A 16,872-nucleotide genomic window follows, 5' to 3' on the forward strand; every position below is an offset into this window, starting at 1 on the left:
TAGTTTTGAGTTTTTCCGTTTGAGCAAGTCTAGTGCCCCTTTCAGGTTCGTCTTTACGGACTGTTCTGTTTTTGACAGATTCTGCCTTTTATTTCGCATTGCCGTTTTTGCTATGTTGGATGAATTTCTTTGATCCATTAATGTCCAGTAGCTTTGTGCAATGTCCAGAAGTGTTAAGAATGATTGTGTCACCTTTGAACATGTGAATTTTTGATTGTGCACTAACCCTCTAATGAGTTTGCTTGAAGTTTAGTGTGAAGTAAGTTTTCAAGGGTCAAGAGAGGAGTATGATATACTATGATCAAGAGGAGTGAAAGCTCTAAGCTTGGGGATGCCCCCGTGGTTCACCCCTGCATATTTTAAGAAGACTCAAGCGTCTAAGCTTGGGGATGCCCAAGGCATCCCCTTCTTCATCGACAACATCATCGAGTTCCTCCCCGAAACTATATTTTTATTCAGTCACATCTTATGTACTTTGCTTGGAGCGTCGGTTTGTTTTCGTTTTTGTTTTTGTTTGAATAAAATGGATCCAAGCATTCACCGTGTGGGAGAGAGACACGCTCCGCTGTTGCATATGGATGATACGTCTCAAACGTATCTATAATTTCTTATGTTCCATGCTACTTTATTGATGATACCTACATGTTTTATACACATTATATGTCATTATTATGCGTTTTCCGGAACTAACCTATTGACGAGATGCCGAAGGGCCGATTGCTGTTTTCTGCTGTTTTTGGTTTCAGAAATCCTAAAAAGGAAATATTCTCGGAATCGGACGAAATCAACGCCCAACATCCTATTTTTCCCGGAAGCTTCCAGAGCATCGAAGAAGGGCCAGAGGGGAGCCAGGAGGGCCCCACCCCACAGGGCGGCGCGGCCAAGGGGGTGGGCGCGCCCCCCTATGAGGAGGGAGCCATGTGGCCCCTCCGACTCCGTCTCTTCGCCTATAAGATGCCTCCTGACCTAAATCCTCGACACGGAAAAACCACGATACGAGAAACCTTCCAGAGCCGCCGCCATCGCGAAACTCCAAATCGGGGGACAAAAGTCTCTGTTCCGGCACGCCGCCGGGACGGGGAATTGCCCCCGGAGCCATCTCCACCGCCGTCTCCACCGCCATCTTCACCGCCATCGCTGTCTCCATGATGAGGAGGGAGTGATTCACCCCTGGGGTTGAGGGCTCTACCGTAGCTATGTGGTTAATCTCTCTCTCTGTACTCCAATACAATGATCTCGTGAATTGCTTTGCATGATTGAGATCCATATGATGAGCTTTGTATCGCTACTAGTTTATGTGCTACTCATGTGATGTTATTAAAGTAGTATATTCCTCCCGCATGGTGTAAAGGTGCTAGTGTGTGCACCGTGTGGTTCTTGTCGTAGGCTATGATCATGATCTCTTGTAGGTTGTGGAGTTAATTGTCATTATGATAGTATTGATGTGATCTATTCCTCCTTTCATAGTGTAATGTGGACAGTGTGTATGCTATGTTAGTTCTCGGTTTATTTTGCAAAGATCTATTATGCTCTAAGGTTACTTAAATATGAATACCGAATGTTGTGGCGCTTGTTAACTCCGGCTTGAGGGAGCTCTTGTAGCCCTACACAACGACTGGTGTTTGTCATCCAACAAAAGAGTGTATGTAGCACATATGAGAAAGAGTTATTTATTATGCGATCAATGTTGAGAGTGTCCACTAGTGAAAGTATGATCCCTAGGCCTTGTTTCTAAACATCGAATCTCCGATTATTTACTGTTCTGTTGCATGTTTACTCGCTGCCATATTTTATTCAGATTGCTATTACCACTCATATACATCCATACTACTTGTATTTCACTATCTCTTCGCCGAACTAGTGCACCTATACATCTGACAAGTGTATTATGTGTGTTGGGGACACAAGAGACTTCTTGTATCGTGATTGCGGTGGTTGCTTGAGAGGGATATCTTTGACCTCTTCCTCACCGAGTTCGATAAACCTTGGGTGATCCACTTAAGGGAAACTTGCTGCTGTTCTACAAACCTCTGCTCTTGGAGGCCCAACACTGTCTACAAGAATAGAAGCACCCGTGGACATCAAGCTATTTTCTGGCGCCGTTGCCGGGGAGGAAAGGTAAAAGGTACTCACACTCCGGATCTCGACTACTAAGCTATTTTCGCCGTTGTAAGTACTCGAAGCTATTTCCTTTAGATCCTGCAATTGCATCTTTTTGTTTCTTGTTTACACTAGTTAGGCATAATGGACAACAATGAGCTTCTTATTCTATTTCCTGATTTAAGACATGGATGGTTTGATGCAAAAATTAAAAAACCTATGGAACATATTAGTATGAACGCTTTGAACACCATTGTTGCTAATGATATGGAAAATTCTAAGCTTGGGGAAGCTGGTTTTCATGATATTTTTAGTCCCCCAAGCATTGAGGAGAAAATTTACTTTGACGATACTTTGCCTCCTATTTATGATGATTATAATGATATTGGTCTTTTAGTACCGCCTGTTATGGAGGATAAATTTGATTATGATTACAATATGCCTCCTATACTTGATGATGAGAATAATAATGATAGCTACTTTTTTGAATTTGCTCCCACTACAACTAATAAAATTGATTATGCCTATGTGGAGAGTAATAATTTTATGCATGAGACTCATGATAAGAATGCTTTATGTGATAGTTATATTGTTGAGTTTGCTCATGTTGCTACTGAAAGTTATCATGAGAGAGGAAAATATGGTTGTAGAAATTTTCATGTTACTAAAACACCTCTCTATGTGCTGAAATTTTTGAAGCTACACTTGTTCTATCTTCCTATGCTTGTTACTTTGCTCTTCATGAACTTGTTTATTTACAAGATTCCTATGCATAGGAAGCATGTTAGACTTAAATGTGTTTTGAATTTGCCTCTTGATGCTCTCTTTTGCTTCAACTACTATTTCTTTCGAGTGCATCATTAAAACTGCCGAGCCCATCTTAATGGCTATAAAGAAAGCACTTCTTGGGAGATAACCCATGTGTTTATTTTACTACAGTACTTTGTTTTATATTTGAGTCTTGGAAGTTGTTTACTACTGTAGCAACCTCTCCTTATCTTAGTTTTATGTTTTGTTGTGCCAAGTAAAGTCTTTGATAGTAAGGTTCATACTAGATTTGGATTACTCGCGCAGAAACAGATTTCTTTCTGTCACTGAATCTGGGCCTAATTCTCTGTAGGTAACTCAGAAAATTATGCCAATTTACGTGAGTGATCCTCGGATATGTACGCAACTTTCATTCAATTTGAGCTTTTTCATCTGAGCAAGTCTGGTGCCATTTTAAAATTCGTCTTTACGGACTGTTCTGTTTTGACAGATTCTGCCTTTTATTTCGCATTGCCTCTTTCGCTATGTTGGATGGATTTCTTTGTTTCATTAATGTCAAGTAGCTTTGAGCAATGTCCAGAAGTGTTAAGAATGATTGTGTCACCTCTGAACATGTGAGTTTTTGATTATGCACTAACCCTCTAATGAGTTTGCTTCGAGTTTGGTGTGGAGGAAGTTTTCAAGGGTCAAGAGAGGAGGATGATATACTATGATCAAGAAGAGTGAAGAGTCTAAGCTTGGGGATGCCCCGGTGGTTCATCCCTGCATATTTCAAGAAGACTCAAGCATCTAAGCTTGGGGATGCCCAAGGCACCCCCTTCTTCATCGACAACATTATCAGGTTCCTCCCCTGAAACTATATTTTTATTCCATCACATCTTATGTACTTTGCTTGGAGCGTCTGTTTGTTTTTGTTTTTGTTTTTGTTTGAATAAATGCTTGTGTGGGAGAGATACACGCTCCGCTGGTTCATATGAACACATGTGTTCTTAGCTTTTAATTTTCATGGCGAAGGTTGAAACTGCTTCGTTAATTGTTATATGGTTGGAAACGGAAAATGCTACATGTAGTAATTGATAAAATGTCTTGGATAATTTGATACTTGGCAATTGTTGTGCTCATGTTTAAGCTCTTGCATCATATACTTTGCACCTATTAATGAAGAAATACATAGAGCTTGCTAAAATTTGGTTTGCATATTTGGTCTCTCTAAAGTCTAGATAATTTCTAGTATTGAGTTTTGAACAACAAGGAAGACGGTGTAGAGTCTTATAATGTTTACAATATGTCTTTTATGTAAGGTTTGCTGCACCGGTTCATCCTTGTGTTTGTTTCAAATAACCTTGCTAGCCTAGCCTTGCATCGAGAGGGAATACTTCTCATGCATCCAAAATCCTTGAGCCAACCACTATGCCATTTGTGTCCACCATACCTACCTAATACATGGTATTTCTCCGCCATTCCAAAGTAAATTGCTTGAGTGCTACCTTTAAATTTCCATCATTCACCTTTGCAATATATAGCTCATGGGACAAAATAGCCTTAAAAACTATTGTGGTATTGAATATGTACTTATGCACTTTATCTCTTATTAAGTTGCTTGTTGTGCGGTAACCATGTTTCTGGGGACGCCATCAACTTTTACCTTTGTTGAATATCATGTGAGTTGCTATGCATGTTCGTCTTGTCTGAAGTAAGGGCGGTTTTCACAATCAAATGGTTTGAGTATGCATACCGTTAGAGAAGAACATTGGGCAGCTAACTAAAGCCATGAATCATGGTGGAAGTTTCAGTTTGGACATAAAACCTCAATCTCTTATGAGAATATTAATCGTTGTTGAATGCTTAAGCATTAAAAGAGGAGTCCATTATCTGTTGTCTATGTTGTCCCGGTATGGGTGTCTAAGTTGAGAAAGATCAAAAGCGAGAAATCCAATGTGAACCTTCTCCTTAGACCCTTGTACAGGCGGCATAGAGGTACCCCTTTGTGACACTTGGTTGAAACATATGTTATGCAATGATAATCAGTGTTAACCCAAGCTAATTAGGACAAGGTGCGCACTATTAGTATACTATGCATGAGACTTGCAACTTATAAGATATCTTATACATAACTCATATGCTTTATTACTACCGTTGACAAAATTGGTTCTATGTTTTCAAAATGAAAAGCTCTAGCACAAAAATAGTAATCCATGCTTCCCTCTGCGAAGGGCCTTTCTTCTACTTTATTGTTGAGTCAGTTTACCTATTCTTTCTATCTTAGAAGCAAACACTTGTGTAAACTGTGTGCATTGATTCTTACATGTTTACCTATTGCACTTGTTATATTACTTTGTGTTGACAATTATCCATGAGATAAATTGTTGAAGTTGAAAGCAACCGCTGAAACTTATATCTTCCTTTGTGTTGTTTCAAAGCTTTCTACTAAGAACTTATTGCTTATGAGTTAACTCTTATGCAAGACTTATTGATGCTTGTCTTGAAAGTATTATTAATGAAAAGTCTTTGCTATATGATTCATTTGTTTACTCATTATCTTCATCATTGCTTCGAATCGCTGCATTCATCTCTTATGCTTTACAATAATGTTGATCAAGATTATGTTGGTAGCATGTCACTTAAGAAATTATCATTGTTATCGTTTACCTACTCGAGGGCGAGTAGGAACTAAGCTTGGGGATGCTTGATACGTCTCAAACGTATCTAAAATTGCTTATGTTCCATGCTACTTTATTGATGATACCTACATGTTTTATACACATTATATGTCATTATTATGCGTTTTCCGGAACTAACCTATTGACGAGATGCCGAAGGGCCGCTTCGTTGTTCTCGTCTGTTTTTGGTTTCGTAAATCCTAGAAAGGAAATATTCTCGGAATCGGACGAAATCAACGCCCAACATCCTATTTTTCCCGGAAGCTTCCAGAGCACCGAAGAAGGGCCAGAGGGGAGCCAGGAGGGCCCCACCCCACAGGGCGGCGCGGCTAAGGGGGTGGGCGCGCCCCCCTATGAGGAGGGAGCCCTGTGGCCCCTCCGACTCCGTCTCTTCGCCTATAAGATGCCTCCTGACCTAAATCCTCGACACGGAAAAACCACGATACGAGAAACCTTCCAGAGCCGCCGCCATCGCGAAACTCCAAATCGGGGGACATAAGTCTCTGTTCCGGCACACCGCCGGGACGGGGAATTGCCCCCGGAGCCATCTCCACCGCCGTCTCCACCGCCATCTTCACCACCATCGCTGTCTCCATGATGAGGAGGGAGTAATTCACCCCTGGGGCTGAGGGCTCTACCGTAGCTATGTGGTTAATCTCTCTCTCTGTACTCCAATACAATGATCTCGTGAATTGCTTTGCATGATTGAGATCCATATGATGAGCTTTGTATCGCTACTAGTTTATGTGCTACTCATGTGATGTTATTAAAGTAGTCTATTCCTCCCGCATGGTGTAAAGGTGCTAGTGTGTGCACCGTGTGGTTCTTGTCGTAGGCTATGATCATGATCTCTTGTAGGTTGTGGAGTTAATTGTCATTATGATAGTATTGATGTGATCTATTCCTCCTTTCATAGTGTAATGTGGACAGTGTGTATGCTATGTTAGTTCTCGGTTTATTTTGCAAAGATCTATTATGCTCTAAGGTTACTTAAATATGAATACCGAATGTTGTGGCGCTTGTTATCTCCGGCTTGAGGGAGCTCTTGTAGCCCTACACAACGACTGGTGTTTGTCATCCAACAAAAGAGTGTATGTAGCACATATGAGAAAGAGTTATTTATTATGCGATCAATGTTGAGAGTGTCCACTAGTGAAAGTATGATCCCTAGGCCTTGTTTCTAAACATCGAATCTCCGTTTATTTATCGTTACGTTGCATGTTTACTCGCTGCCATATTTTATTCAGATTGCTATTACCACTCATATACATCCATACTACTTGTATTTCACTATCTCTTCGCCGAACTAGTGCACCTATACATCTGACAAGTGTATTAGGTGTGTTGGGGACACAAGAGACTTCTTGTATCGTGATTGCAGGGTCGCTTGAGAGGGATATCTTTGACCTCTTCCTCCCTGAGTTCGATAAACCTTGGGTGATCCACTTAAGGGAAACTTGCTGCTGTTCTACAAACCTCTGCTCTTGGAGGCCCAACACTGTCTACAAGAATAGAAGCACCCGTAGACATCAATGGACAAATATGTCCTTAGGCTTTACTCATAGTATTCATGGCGAAGGTTGAATCTTCTTCGTTAAATTGTTATATGGTTGGAATCGGGAAATGCTACATGTAGTAATTCTAAAATGTCTTGGATAATTTGATACTTGGCAATTGTTGTGCTCATGTTTAAGCTCTTGCATCATATACTTTGCACCCATTAATGAAGAAATACCTAGAGCTTGCTAAAATTTGGTTTGCATATTTGGTCTCTCTAAAGTCTAGATAATTTCTAGTATTGAGTTTTGAACAACAAGGAAGACGGTGTAGAGTCTTATAATGTTTACAATATGTCTTTTATGTGAGTTTTGCTGCACCGGTTCATCCTTGTGTTTGTTTCAAATAAACCTTGCTAGCCTAAACCTTGTATCGAGAGGGAATACTTCTCATGCATCCAAAATCCTTGAGCCAACCACTATGCCATTTGTGTCCACCATACCTACCTACTACATGGTATTTCTCCGCCATTCCAAAGTAAATTGCTTGAGTGCTACCTTTAAAATTCCATCATTCGCCTTTGCAATATATAGCTCATGGGACAAATAGCTTTAAAAACTATTGTGGTATTGAATATGTACTTATGCACTTTATCTCTTATTAAGTTGTTTGTTGTGCGATAACCATGTTTCCTGGGGACGCCATCAACTCCTTGTTGAATATCATGTGAGTTGCTATGCATGTTCGTCTTGTCTGAAGTAAGGGCGGTTTTTACAAACAAATGGTTTGAGTATGCATACTGTTAGAGAAGAACATTGGGCCGCTAACTGAAGCCATGAATCATGGTGGAAGTTTCAGTTTGGACATAAAACCTCAATCTCTTATGAGAATATTAATCGTTGTTGAATGCTTAAGCATTAAAAGAGGAGTCCATTATCTCGTTGTCTATGTTGTCCCGGTATGGGTGTCTAAGTTGAAGAATGATCAAAAGCGAGAAATCCAATGCGAACTTTCTCCTTAGACCCTTGTACAGGCGGCATAGAGGTACCCCTTTGTGACACTTGGTTGAAACATATGTTATGCAATGATGATCAGTGTTAATTCAAGGTAATTACGACAAGGTGCGGGCACTATTAGTACACTATGCATGAGGCTTGCAACTTGTAAGATATAATTTACATAACTCATATGCTTTATTACTACCGTTGACAAAATTGTTTCATGTTTTCAAAATAAAAGCTCTAGCACAAATATAGCAATCGATGCTTTCCTCTTTGAAGGACCTTTCTTTTACTTTTATGTTGAGTCAGTTCACCTATCTCTCTCCACCTCAAGAAGCAAACACTTGTGTGAACTGTGCATTGATTCCTACATACTTTCATATTGCACTTGTTATATTACTTTACATTGACACTATCCATGAGATATACATGTTATAAGTTGAAAGCAACCGCTAAAACTTAATCTTCCTTTGTGTTGCTTCAATACCTTTACTTTGATTTATTACTTTATGAGTTAACTCTTATGCAAGACTTATTGATGCTTGTCTTGAAGTATTATTCATGAAAAGTCTTTGCTTTATGATTCATTTGTTTACTCATGTCATTACCATTGTTTTGATCGCTGCATTCATTACATATGCTTACAATAGTATGATCAAGGTTATGATGGCATGTCACTCCGAAATTATCTTTGTTATCGTTTACTCGCTCGGGACGAGCGGAACTAAGCTTGGGGATGCTGATACGTCTCCGACGTATCGATAATTTCTTATGTTCCATGCTACATTATTGATGATATCTACATGTTTTATACACATTATATGTCGTATTTATGCATTTTCCAGGCACTAACCTATTAACGAGATGCCGAAGAGCCGATTCTTGTCTTCGCTGTTTTTGGTTTCAGAAATCCTAGTAAGGAAATATTCTCGGAATTGGACGAAATCAACGCCCAGGGGCCTATTTTTACACGAAGCTTCCAGAAGACCGGAGGGGAGACGAAGTGGGGCCATGGGGCGCCGCCACACTAGGGCGGCGCGGCCTAGAGGGGGCCCACGCGGCCCTAGCGTGTGGGGCCCCGTGACTCTCCCGACTCCGCCCTTCCGCCTACTTAAAGCCTTCGTCGCGAAACCCTCTGTACCGAGAGCCACGATACGGAAAACCTTACCGAGACGCCGCCGCCGCCAATCCCATCTCGGGGATTCGGGAGATCGCCTCCGACACCCTGCCGGAGAGGGGAATCATCTCCCGGAGGACTCTTCATCGCCATGATCGCCTCCGGAGTGATGAGTGAGTAGTTCACCCCTGGACTATGGGTCCATAGCAGTAGCTAGATGGTCGTCTTCTCCTTATGTGCTTCATTGTCAGATCTTGTGAGCTGCCTAACATGATCAAGATCATCTATCTGTAATTCTATATGTTGTGTTTGTCGGGATCCGATGGATAGAGAATACTATGTTATGGTGATTATCAAGTTATTACCTATGTGTTGTTTATGATCTTGCATGCTCTCCGTTATTAGTAGAGGCTCGGCCAAGTTTTTGCTCTTAACTCCAAGAGGGAGTATTTATGCTCGATAGTGGGTTCATGCCTCCATTAAATCGGGACGATGATGAGAAAGTTCTAAGGTTGTGGATGTGCTGTTGCCACTAGGGATAAAACATTGATGCTATGTCTAGGGATGTAGTTATTGATTACATTAGGCACCATACTTAATGCAATTGTCTGTTGTTTGCAACTTAATACTGGAAGGGGTTCGGATGATAACCTGAAGGTGGACTTTTTAGGCATAGATGCATGCTGGATAGCGGACTATGTACTTTGTCGTAATGCCCAATTAAATCTCACTATATTTATCATATCATGTATGTGCATTGTCATGCCCTCTCTATTTGTCAATTGCCCGACTGTAATTTGTTCACCCAACATGCTATTTATCTTATGGGAGAGACACCTCTAGTGAACCGTGGACCCCGGTCCTATTCTTTACATCGCATACAATCTATCGCAATTGTTCTTTATCGTTTTCTCGCAAACAATCATCTTCCACACAATACGGTTAATCCTTTGTTACAGCAAGCCGGTGAGATTGACAACCTCACTGTTTCGTTGGGGCAAAGTACTTTGGTTGTGTTGTGCGGGTTCCACGTTGGCGCCGGAATCTCCGGTGTTGCGCCGCACTACATCCCGCCGCCATCAACCTTCAACGTGCTTCTTGGCTCCTCCTGGTTCGATAAACCTTGGTTTCTTTCTGAGGGAAAACTTGCTGCTGTGCGCATCATACCTTCCTCTTGGGGTTCCCAACGAACGTGTGAGTTACACGCCATCAGGGGGGGGGACCGGCGACATAAGCCCGGAAATCATTGTCTTTAGACTTTTGATTTGAGCTTCCATGGAGGACCTCAAAGATGTTTCAATCGACTTGAGATCATCCATGGAGACTAGCTTAGCGGCCCCTTCCGCCCCTTCCTCGTCCGACATACTCTTAGGCGGTTAATCCCGAAATAAGAGCCGAGGCTCTGATACCAATTGAAAGGATCGTATGCCGCACCTAGAAGGGGGGGGGGTGAATAGGTGCTAACCAATTTTTAGTTCTTTTTCAATTTAGGCTTGACACAAAGGTAAAGTCTCTAGATATGCAACTATGCGAATTTACCTATATGACAAGGTCAACAACTAAGCAATATATAGCTAGACAATATATATAGGAGATAATAGGATAGAGGTAACCGAGAGTGGAGCACGCGGAAACAAAGATGATTCTCGTAGTTCCCTTCCTTTGAAAGAAGGTACGTCTACGTTTGGAGAAGTGTGGTCGCTACGAAAGCCAGACCAACGCCACGAAGGTTTCACTCAGGTCTCCTGTGAGCACTGTCACGAAGGCCTAGCCCACTTCCACTAAGGGATTTCCTCGAGGCGGAAACCGAGCCTTTACAAGGTTCTTGGGGCACACATCCACAACCAAATTGGAGGCTCCCAATATCTGTAACAATACAACAACAACAAGAACAAACCAACCACAAAAAACTAGGATTTCCAAAAGAGGAACACTAGCAAAAGGCCCTCAAGCATATGAGGGGGAAATGCAAATCGCTTTGGTGAAGATGTAGATCGGGGTATTCTCCTTCGATTCTCCAAAGATCAATTGCTTTGGTTGGTTGGAGGAGGAGATCTTGTGATTCTTGTGTTTCTTGAGTTGGCTCTAATGGTGGATGAACTTGGGATCAATGAGCAGCTTGTCCCAATGAGGAAGAAAACTATTTATATGAGTAGATGCTCCAGATCTGACCGTTATGCACGTTTTGTGTAACACCGGAAGTTCCGGCCGCAGGGGCTGAAAGTTCCGGCTGGATCACATCGCATCTGAGAAGCTGCTGGAGCGAGTGCAGGCGGAACAAGGGCGAAACTTCCGGTGACCGGAAGTTCCGGCCAAGTTCCGACCTACTTCCGGAATTGGGAGAAATACCCCCTGGAACATACTGTAAGCAAAAACGCTGTTTTCGAAACTTGGCCGGAAGTGGGACGGAAGTTCCGCTGACCGGAACTTCCGGCCTACTTCCGCCGAGCTTCTTCGTGAAAAACGCGGAGATGCTATTGTCAGGAGCATCTGGGCGGAACTTCCGCCAGGAGCAAAAAGGCAGCAATAAGTCCAGTTTTGACAGATCAAACCACCAACCATGTATGTAGAATAAAACCATGTACCTATCTACATCAACACACATAAATATGTACCTATGTTGACATCAAACACACAAAACCCAAAAGGGCGGGAAATATTCTTTCAACATAGCAGTATCACTTCCTCAAGCATGTATTTATATATCTTAGACATTCTTCATGGAACAAAGTGAGTATAATTTAGTGGGGAAATAACATTTTATTCCTCCTTCACTTGGATTTTTTAGCGGAATTCTACTCGTTTACTCTTTCATTTGTTTCGTGCACTATATGAAGGAAGTAGAATGACGGATAAAAACATAGCAGCATCACTTCCTCAAGCATAGCAGGATCTCGAGAATTACAATCACAATCCATTTGGCCGAGCTTTTCAAGACGTAAAGTAGCATCTACTCCCTTTGTATGTAATTATAAAACATTATACCACACTGTTTTAGTAATCTAAAACGTCTTATATTCTTATACGGAGGGAGCATCTTTCACTATTTTGTTTATGCCACGGTAATAGCACTTATTCAACCAACAAAGGGATACCACTTAAAGAATAGTATATATGATTTGATTATACTGTATTTAGATTAGATATCTTTTTTGATAGATTTTAGTGTATTTAGCTATTTCCATAAAATTGGTAAGTCTTCTGCGCTTGCAATACTTTTGGGCCTGATATCTTGGGCTTATTTGTGCTGGCCCTTTATTGCCCTTTGCCAGGCCTGCTCTGGAGGAAGGCAGCGACGCGGCGGACGGGAGGATTGATGATGGGAAGCAACAATGGCGGAGGCGGCGGGATGGTCCCGGGTGCCCCCTCGTCCATGGGTGCCGCCGGCGGAAGCGGAGACGGGCGGCACGACGACGAGGCCATACTCACGGAGTTCCTCTCCTCCCTCATGGACTACTCTCCCACGGTACGGTGGCGCCCTCGTGCCCTTTATACCCGCTCATTTCACCGAGTTCTGCGTTTGATTCGGTGGCGCGGCAGATTCCGGACGAGCTGGTGGAGCACTACCTTGGCCGCAGCGGCTTCCACTCCCCCGACCTACGCCTGTAAGTACTGATCGCTACACCTTCAATCTCCAAAAAGACCTAATGGCTGAATCGGTAATTCAGCTGAGACTCGTTTGCTGCTCTAGGACCATTCAATTAGAGGAAAATCTAACTGAAATTCGCGATGCATGTTAACAATGAAGCCACATTGGGTGGTTATTTTAGCAACTTGCTTTAGTCAGAAATAAAATTGCCATTCATCCTCCCGTTAACTTGTATTGGTGATTATCGCCTTATTGGCCCACATGAGTTACACAGTTACACAGATTTGATGTTGTTGTTGTGTTGTTCTACAGAACGAGGTTGGTTGCTGTAGCCGCTCAAAAGTTTGTCTCAGACATTGCAAGCGATTCTCTCCAGTATGTGAATCTACTGGTCATTCTTTTGTTCGTTTGAACTCAATGCAGTTGTATGTTGTGCATACTTTACAAGTATTTTCCTTTCCTGTAACTTTTTCTTATATAGTATTCCACATAGCATATGCCATATAGTACCCTAGCAGACTTACTCATGGACAATGATGAGATATGAATACATCGTTTGTCAGAACATTTTATGTTCCTAGTTATCTGTTGATCTGTTCTTAACAATCTGAGCCCCTGCGTCATCAACTATGTTCTGTTTCTGATAACAGCAGTTTTCTAGCCTTTCCAACTGCTAGATGTTATGTACTTATGTTCCTTAACTTTCGAGGCAAGTCACTAAAACTAAGAATCGCTGGATATACAATCATACAACAATATATTAATTAACTATGTAATAACACTGTTCTTGCAAATTACCATGCCACAGTGGACAGTGATGATGGATTTTTGGTTCTTTCCATATTGAGTGGTACAAAAAGAGGAGTTTCTCATGTTGTATTAGTACTCCATTATATTCTGTTAGAACCTTTAAAATACGATATCTTTCGATTTCCTTCCAAGGTTAGTTTTTTTCTATTAGACTGCCGATATGCCAATCAACTCAGTTCTGAGGCCCTCCCCTGTTACCCAAGCCACTCCAATGCTCCATTACTGCTCCCCTCCTCGAGTTCTTGGTAAGGCTGAATGGTCCAAAACTTGTTGCAATGTCCTACTGAATCTGAGAAATGACCAGTTCAGTTGCATCCCACTATCAAGTTCCCCCGTCAGTTTCTCCTGATCAAGTCATGAAACAGAACACGGCATCTCAATTCTTAAGTATAATAGAAAGTAGCTCAACTAAGTTGAATATTCGGAATTTCTGCTTTAGATGTGCATTTAATCCCTAAATAACACCCTACTAATTATCCTTTACAACCTCTCTTTTTAAATTATGAAGAATTGCATGGTATATTTTTATTTCTTAGTCATGACTGTATGGTTGATGACCTTATTTGTGTCTCTATAGGATGTATTGTTATAAAATAATTCTCATATGGTTACCATATTATGTTTCATATTATTGAAATTGTACTAAATAAAACCCTACTAATTATCCTTTACTATCCCTCTTTTAATGTATGAAGGATTGCACAACATAATTTTATTTCTTAGTCATGGCACTATGGTTCACCTAATTTGTTATTTATATCAAAAACCCAGAGGAGTTTCAAGTGTAGCAGCATTATGTTATTTTTAAAGCAAAGCTATTTTTGGTCTATTATGTCCTAAGTCACAACTCATATGCAGTATAGCATGGACACTAATTTGCTGTTCCATGATTCTTTCCTGTAAACTAGGCACTGCAAAGCCAGGGTAGCAGCACCTATCAAAGACAACAAGAGCAAACAACCGAAGGTGACTGTACTTGACAGCTGAATGTTTTATGTTATTCCTAGCATGGCATCAAGCATAGCATCCTTAGTGCTCTGTGATGACAAGTTTTATGATACTTCAGGATAGACGTCTTGTATTGACAATGGATGATCTTTCTAAAGCCTTGCTTGAGGTAAGCCATTTTCTGACAATATCTGATCTCTGAATATTTTTTCCTGATGGTGCAGATTATCTGGTTTGGACACAGGATAGCAATATAGCCAGTTACTTTTTATCAGGACTTGAATCCCTGCACTTGTAACCCTGCAAAAGTTCACTAGCATAGACTGGCTTTAGTTAACCGTTTTAGACTAAGAAGATTGCTTGATGTTGGTCCAAATATATCATATTTTCATTTATGCTCCAAAATTCTCACAACCCTATAAATTCACAAATACAAACTAAAAAAATTCTGAAGAAAGGGGTGGATGATGGCACTCATCAAAGCTTGAAACGTGGCTCTTTTATCGATGGGTGTTGGTAGCATGGTAGTATCCTAATCATCTTTAGTTACATGTCACTGGTCAGGATGGCAAAGATTACGCTCCTCGAAGTTCAGAATCAATTTACCTTCTGCCCCAAACTTCTAGCCAAAATTCACCGAAAAGGCATCCTTTACCTTGCAGAGCCATGTAGCCACTAGCCGCATATCTTCAAAATAAATCTCTGAGTTTTCATTGTATGTGCTTTTTTGTGACACACCTCAGTCTGGACTTTATCAGCAAGACAGCAACAAATCACATCAGAAGCTAGCATTTGTGACTCGCATGACAAAATCTATCTCGAAAATATGGTCATGTCAGATTAAAATCCTACTTATCGTGATGTTAGCTCTAGATTATAGCTGCTGGACACCATTCCAGCACATTGATGTACAATATACATTTACGAACCAGCTTATACTGACAATGCAATATATGCTGTGTTTTTTTTTGGTTAAGAAATGCTGAGAATGTTAAGAGGGGTCGTGGTAGACCAAACTTGACATGGGAGGAGTCTGTAAAGAGAGACCTGAAGGTTTGGAATATCGACAAAGATTTAGCCATGGACAGGGGTGCGTGGAAGTTAGCTATCCACGTTCCGGAACCATGATTTGGCTTCGAGATCTTATGGGTTTCAACTCTAGCCTACCCCAACTTGTTTGGGACTGAAAGGCTTGGTTGTTGTTGTTGTTGTAAGAAATGCAGCACATGATGCATGCTTCATTTCTGATTTGCGCTTCTGTGATTTTTTTCAGCATGGTGTGAACTTGAAGCACCCTGAGTACTTTGCGGACAGCCCTTCAGCAGGGATGGCTCCTTCAACAAGAGAAGAGTAGAGTCGAGATTGCTTGTTCAGAATAGGACCAGAATCCATTGAGACCAGCTCTATGCAGTACATATAAATGAACGGTCATGCATGTGTCCTTGCCCAAATCAACGATATTTTTTGCGAGGATAGCTCTATGCAACGTTATACTCACAAAACATTAAGTATCTACTTGATATATTATGGACTTAATTTCTACCTTTGCTTCTGTACTTATGATAATATAGTATCGATATCCTAATGATGGCTTAATAAGACACTCTCAAAGTTTTGGTTGAATTAGGTTAACTTTGTATTATGTTCATATATGATCTGGATTAGTACAAGGTGGAACTTACTCTTCCATTGACAATGGCCTCCACTATCTGTTTGTGTTCTGCTCGAGTGTGATGGAACAAAGTGAGCATGCATTTCCATTTCATCTCTTCCCAGGTTGCAATGGATTTTTGAAGGTTATCTTCACGCTGTAGGGTCACTTGTTTCCACCACACATTAGCATAGTCCTCAAACTCAAGTGGTGTCATAGTCACTTTCTTCTCATCAGATTGGTTTTGGGTGCGCAAGACTTGGTCAACCTCAAGTTCCCATGATAGGCATGCCTCGACATCTTCTCCCTTAACTTGGGCATAGTATATTTTAGCTTCCCAAATCTATGTGCATCATCATGATTGTTGCTGCGAGGAGGAGGTCTTGCATTGCCTTGATCCTCATTTTGTTGTGTTGAAGATGAGGTTGTGGATTGGTTTCTTCCTGATTGCGGTGGTGGCAGTTTGGTGGTGCCATTCTTGCATCTTCATTGTGATGCTCTTAGTAGATTTGTGTTTATGGATATGGATTCCCACATAGGAGGAAGGCGCACATGCTAATTAAGTTTAATCTCAATTTTGTGATCTTCTAACCCTAGAGCTGAGTTAAGAAAAGATTTATATAGTACTAGGAGCTAAATACTGGAGTATTCAAACAAGTGTTGAAGTCACACGTTGAAAAGCCTTGACTCTACCTCGGGAGACTAGACGGTTTCTGAGGAACGGGATGTGT

At 41.3% G+C, this 16,872-nt stretch overlaps 1 protein-coding gene across 1 annotated transcript; it reads left to right on the top strand.

Annotated features, from left to right (window-relative positions):
• The first annotated feature begins 12,420 nt into the window (after positions 1 to 12,420).
• Positions 12,421 to 15,850, top strand: LOC124677599 (transcription initiation factor TFIID subunit 10-like). Its single transcript, XM_047213573.1, has 6 exons — positions 12,421 to 12,609; positions 12,684 to 12,748; positions 13,045 to 13,107; positions 14,451 to 14,508; positions 14,609 to 14,659; positions 15,764 to 15,850. Exons 1-6 carry the CDS (start codon positions 12,460 to 12,462, stop codon positions 15,842 to 15,844), a joined length of 468 nt encoding a protein of 155 aa, XP_047069529.1. The 5' UTR covers positions 12,421 to 12,459; the 3' UTR covers positions 15,845 to 15,850.
• Positions 15,851 to 16,872: the final 1,022 nt, after the last annotated feature.

Source organism: Lolium rigidum, chromosome 7, assembly GCF_022539505.1.
Source record: "Lolium rigidum isolate FL_2022 chromosome 7, APGP_CSIRO_Lrig_0.1, whole genome shotgun sequence".
Classification (NCBI taxonomy): domain Eukaryota; kingdom Viridiplantae; phylum Streptophyta; class Magnoliopsida; order Poales; family Poaceae; genus Lolium; species Lolium rigidum.

What these genes read in the sequence shown, in the direction of transcription:
- LOC124677599 (XM_047213573.1), top strand. Translation starts at nt 12,460, where the DNA reads ATGATGGGAAGCAACAATGGCGGAGGCGGCGGGATGGTCCCGGGTGCC. An exon ending in CACTCCCCCGACCTACGCCT is followed by an intron (nt 12,749 to 13,044) that starts GTAAGTACTGAT and finishes GTTGTTCTACAG; the next exon opens with AACGAGGTTGGTTGCTGTAG. An exon ending in ATTGCAAGCGATTCTCTCCA is followed by an intron (nt 13,108 to 14,450) that starts GTATGTGAATCT and finishes CCTGTAAACTAG; the next exon opens with GCACTGCAAAGCCAGGGTAG.